Source organism: Opisthorchis viverrini (genome assembly GCF_000715545.1).
Source record: "Opisthorchis viverrini unplaced genomic scaffold opera_v5_440, whole genome shotgun sequence".
Classification (NCBI taxonomy): Eukaryota; Metazoa; Platyhelminthes; class Trematoda; order Opisthorchiida; family Opisthorchiidae; genus Opisthorchis; species Opisthorchis viverrini.
This window is the reverse complement of record NW_008752103.1, coordinates 11,311-16,860: the sequence shown is the minus strand read 5'-3', so window position 1 is coordinate 16,860 and position 5,550 is coordinate 11,311. Positions and strand designations below refer to the sequence as shown.

The 5,550-nt window shown below is 40.4% G+C and overlaps 2 protein-coding genes across 2 annotated transcripts in view; one reads left to right on the top strand and one right to left on the bottom strand.

Annotated features, from left to right (window-relative positions):
- Positions 1-5,550, bottom strand: part of T265_11080 (hypothetical protein) — a gene marked incomplete at both ends in the record, with an annotated part of 80,572 nt that overhangs the window by 65,126 nt on the left and 9,896 nt on the right. The gene's annotated exons all lie outside the window — the stretch shown is intronic.
- T265_15336 (hypothetical protein) overlaps positions 739-5,550 on the top strand; it is a gene marked incomplete at both ends in the record, with an annotated part of 7,020 nt that continues 2,208 nt past the window's right edge. The window contains 3 exons of the mRNA XM_009177637.1: positions 739-888; positions 931-1,116; positions 2,297-2,395. Coding sequence (XP_009175901.1) covers positions 739-888; positions 931-1,116; positions 2,297-2,395 — 435 coding nt within the window. The remainder of the gene's footprint in view (positions 889-930; positions 1,117-2,296; positions 2,396-5,550) is intronic.

Below are 5,550 nucleotides of genomic sequence, written 5' to 3'. Positions count from 1 at the left end.
CAGTTGTGAAGCCGCTTGTTTTATATATATATATATATATATATATATATATATATATATACATTAGGTCAGACAATGACTTCGTTCCAGTAGTGGGACTGAACAGCGAAATTTTACTTGAATTCATACTACTTACAACACTATTCAAGAAACCAGCCATCGTGCCGCAGATCCGTGCAGCTCATACTTTTTGTTCGGTCCGTAGGATGCGACCTATGGCCAACACGAACGTGGTATCCAGTCAAATACTTCTGTCGAACGTTGTCTGATATTTTTCCAGTGGGACTGTGAGAGAGGAGCGTAACCAGAACACGTCCTTAACTTCATGTACAATTCAAACGGACAACCCAACTGGAGGAAGATCAGAGCATTAGATTTACACAGTAATCCAGGTGCATTCCACAGGTTATACAAAATAATCTACCAAAAAATTTGACGGATTTATTGCTTCAAACTTTAACACCCCACAATTGCCAGGGTGGTGCCAGGTTCTCTGTTTACACATTATCTCAAAATCTTAGAAAACTGGAGGGAGACGCAATGGTCATACTTCAACAGCTCAAAAGTATATGATCAGGCACCTATTATCGGTAGTTCTTCTATCTCACTCACGCATCGGTAATGATTCCACGCTGGCACAAATCGATAGCGCAGTGGTGGATCGAACATCTGATTGATTTTCATAGGTTCTAATTGCGAAATCGATTATAACCTGGTGTGTCTAATAGGTGACTTCACATGCCGTTGTTCGGAATTGACAGAATGCTATCCACCGATCGGACGAGGTTTGGTTCTCGTTCGGACACAATATCATGGAAAGAGGAATATGCGTTATTTGAACGAGGAATGCGGGAGTTTAGAAGCCTAACAGAAGTTTTTAAATCAACGGTATGCAAAGTTAACCGAATGAGTAATTTGTGCTTATCTTAGACAAGATTTGCCAGTCTACTTGGAGATGCTATGTCAATATCAGAATTACTGGTTGCGTACAAGCTCAGCTCACGTTTGTGTGAGAAAATTGTGGAAAAAATCGTCAGCAAATCAACGGGCATCCAATCAAAGAATACAACTGCAAACTTGGATGATCAGACGGACCCTAGAAATGCGAAAATAAAGGTAAGTCAAGGTTAGCTATTTTGGTGACGTTGTGCCGCACTAAATGAGTTAAATCGAGTCCCATATCCGTTCGTATGAGGTTGAATGATGTTTGGAGTTTTCGAAGCACTTACTAAGGCGGAACATCGATCACCACCATTAACCTTTTAAGCTAACTCTAAAGACAGGCCTTCTTTTGTTAGTCAGACATTTTTGTACCCGATCGAACGACTTTACGAAGATATTGCATTCTGACTATTCATAAAATGCAATGAATACGTCCCGTCCTTCGGAAGGATATTATTGCCTATACCCGAGGATAAATAAATTCCCTATCAAACTGTTGTATTTCGGCTCCTCACTGACAAAAAATCTTGTGTACTGCCAGGTGTATACTGTCTTACCCGATAAGCCTTTTACAACCGGTATTTTTACAGAGAATCGGAAATCATTTGTATCTGTCGACATATATGGGCTACTTCTCCACGCGCGGGTCCATATTTGCTCACGAATATACCATCACTGTCCAATATTTTAGTACTCCGTTTCAACAGTCGAAAATTACACAGGTAAAGGGCTACTGTCAACAAGTATCTTTTGACAAAGAACACTTTGTCTTAGACTGGTGATGTTTCTCTCTATATGGTTCTTGTTACATTTTTTAGCCTCATCCATATTCCCATTCAGTCGGTTGTCTTGATATTAATATGAAGTTGCGATTCTAACTCAATGGGTTCATGAAATATCGACAAAAAGTAGACGATGCCCCTCTGCAGTAGCTCCCCCCCCCTGTTGACTGTCCCTGGGTAGTCTGAAATCAATGGAATGTTTACCTAACTCCATCAAAAGCCTCTCATCGTCAAGAAAACACTACTGTAGGATATCAGAATGTTTATTCGGTGGGGATGTTTCTCCATGGCATGTGTGGCTAACGAAGAAGTTACTCACTTTCCACATTATACCAGTGAAATTTCTGCTTTGTAAGATCATTTCAAACAGAGAAATATACTAATTTGCAAACAAATTCGGCTTTGCGAGACTCATGTGGAACCCAGCTAAATCTCTTGTTTATGATGTGTTTCAAACTGCGCAACGGACCTTTCAATTCCGCTGAAATGAGTGTCCCAAAGAAGCAAAAATATTGCGAACCGTGACTGGTACACATTAAGTCAACGTGGTTAGCTTGCTTTAATGTTATCAGCTTTATCGTTTTGGTTGTTATGAACTCATGATCTTTGAAACGCAAGTCAAGTCAAGTCAATTAAAAGAGAGGCTTTTACACTTGAGAGGCGAAACCCCAGTAAATATGAAATAAACTACCAAGTAAGTAATTAGGTAATTAAGTGTAAATGGCAGTTGATATGTGACACTTTCGGTTTATGGCTGCAAAAAGAAGCTCGAAGTGTTGTCAGTCTATCAAACCTATATCAAAGCCATCGAGTAAAAGGGGTACATTCGAATCGCTAACCAACCAACAAGTAGCTATGCTTCCCCACCTGTCTAGTTTTCTTGAGCGTACAAGCTGGCAGTAAAAACAGACCTATAATTATTTAAGTGATCCGAAATGAATCCAAAGGGCTAAACTAGAACTGAAATAAGTTGGTATCAATGTGTTGTAACTAACTGTAAACTCCGCTCCATTACCTTGGTATGGGAAAAATACTCACCTACAAGGAAAACAGCTTCATTTCGAAGAAACGAGTGCAAAAATTACGAGAAACATTACGCCTTGTATAGCGCACTTTTTAACTTGAATCCAGGCTGCCCAATCGGTATTGCTTCTATGACATGACTGAACACTCGTAATCGTCGGTCATTGCTGGGCTGATTGACTGCTTGAGCGTCCGAATGCTTGACGACTTACCTACTACGATTTCGGTGGTTTGTGAGTCGTAGTAGGCTTCGGGCATTCTAGGACTATTTTCAGGAATCCGAACTTCCTAACAAAACGAATGCACACTTGGGTAACCAGAAAACACTATTATTAAGGCATCAGATGGTTCATTTGTGAACTGTATGCAGCACCAAAGGCTGCTGCGATTCAATCTACTACTCATGATGAGTCATTGTCAATCAAACAAATCGTTGTCTTCTGCCCCGAATTCAGGGTGACGGAAAGCAACAAGAGATAGAGCAGAGCAGAATAAGGAAGACCACGAAAAGTCTGGATTCTTTCAGTGCTGTACACTTTTCGCTAACCACTTAGCTGGAGAATTTGGCTGCAACAATGCAGTCATTTTCTGTGTAGACTCTATTAACCAGTGTTGTAAATTCATTTTGGCACTTGGACAGTACTGTCCACTTTAAAGATGTAGATCCTAATCCGAGATGACTGCACTTTAATCGTCTTATTCCACCCGAAATTCTGGTGATCTCCAACAGCTTTTGAGCGATTATACTACGAGGGGCTTTTTGAAAAACTACAAAAATGTGTATGTTTGTTCGCAGATTTCATATATTCTCAGACGATGCTACTTTTCTACTTCTACTTATTACCGCCTTCAGTGACCCGCATCGCCCTATTTTAGTAATGGGTTCAGACACATCACCAGCACACTGGACTCTACCGTTAGTGATTGTGGTTTCCCGATTGTAGTTGTGTTCAACCCGCCCGGAAACTTACGTTTAATCCTCTCACTTCACCCTTTCGATCCCTTTCAATACTGACTTGATCCAACGGTTCTCTTTAGGATTCGTTGTCTTCTAATAGTTTTTCTTTTCGCCAGTCGTCGAAGTGGTTGAAACTCGATCCTTAGAAAGGCTGCGTCTTCCTTCCGTACCCTGGAATCCTTCTCTCCGTTCTAGTTATTGATAAGCCACAAACCTCCAAAGTTGTTTTTTGTATTGATTAAGGCCACCACCTAAATTCCGCTTTGGGATCAGATTCAACCAAAAGTCTGAGCCTTCTGAACTGACGGATAACCTTCATTTCTCTTCTCATTGGCGAAAAGTACTCTATTGATATTGCCATGTAGTGTTTTTATAAGCTCACATTTTCTGTCCTATCTCCATCCATCCTTTTTGGGCTGCTGTTGCGCGTTATCCCATAGAACGGCGCAAATCTGAAACGCTGTAGCCCTCTCTGTTTCTTTCTCTGGTTGCAGTCACAATCGTTCAAAACTCGGATTATTGCTTAGCTTCCACATGTGAGATTTCTCACTGTTCATTTCTCAAGTGTCTAAAGTGCTGTTTGTGCTTTTTCTACTTACCAAGTATCCTTACTCTCTTGTCCTCTTGGATGGTCTATAGCTTCGGATTCTTCCTTCTTCCGTAACCTACTGACTTAGCATTAAAAATATTGTATCAGTGAATGTTCGCAGGCGTAGGCAACTTGGGTACAATTAAATTCATCGCATCAGACGTCCCGATGAGTTGATCACCAGCAGAAAGAACGAAAAAAACTAAATTTTGGACTAGTATAGTGTTTTTACCAAAATTCACTGTTGTAGCAGCTGGGTGCCAATTTTCATCCATAGACTATGACACGAAAGACATTTGTGCATCGCAAAACTCCAAAGTAAACAACTGCTTAAAGCAAACAACATCGCCTGTAGGCGCAGAAGCCAACACTACCGTTTCCTTGAGGTGGCAAAGCGAATTAATCTGAATTATTCATGAAGGAAACTACTCACAAGGTTGCTGAAAACTCTTCGACGTCTCACGACCGGGACTCATCAAGTGGGTGCAATCCCCGAGTTTCCATCAACCTCATGTTTTGCTTGAACCCAAATTGAACAGGAATACAATCATTCGGAAATCAGTTTGGTTTTCACGAAAGACCCAACTGAATCCCTCGTTTATGATATCCAGTTGTAGAAGATCATAAACGAGAGATTCAGTAAGATCTCTCGTGAAAACCAGATCGAATTGCAAATGAGTGTATTTCTCAATAACCTGAATTATGTTCCCAATCTGAGGCAGGGGTTCCTAGTAGAGGTTGAGATCAAACCTTAATTTAATCCAGCACCATTAATCGTAACTTAGGCTTTTTCATCCCAAATGAGACAATTTTTCTTCCTCGTCTAAAAACAATGCTGTCTGCGGTCATATTAAGAGTTCGGTGGCTATTGATTAGTATGGATTAACTGCGAATAAATATATAATAATGGATGACGGCTATCCTTCCTGGGTGCATTCATACTCCGCAACAGACTCTTTCCCTTCATTGGTTTGAAACTAGAAATTTGAAAGTGCGTTATATTCAAATGGTATCTTGTAAAACTGCGCACCCAAATATCTATTCGCTTTTGGTCTGCCTAAAGAAGACTGGGTTGGCGATATTTGCTGCAAGTACCGGACAATGATTTGCCCGCTCATTTCTTGCCCTCAATTTTAATTTTTTTACTTATTTTTAATTTTTTTCTACTTCAAGTGAGCTTTAAATGACAATGGTGAAAACTATTCGCCCATTCTCTTGGCACTACCTCTTATGTAGGGAAAAGGTTGATGAGCGAC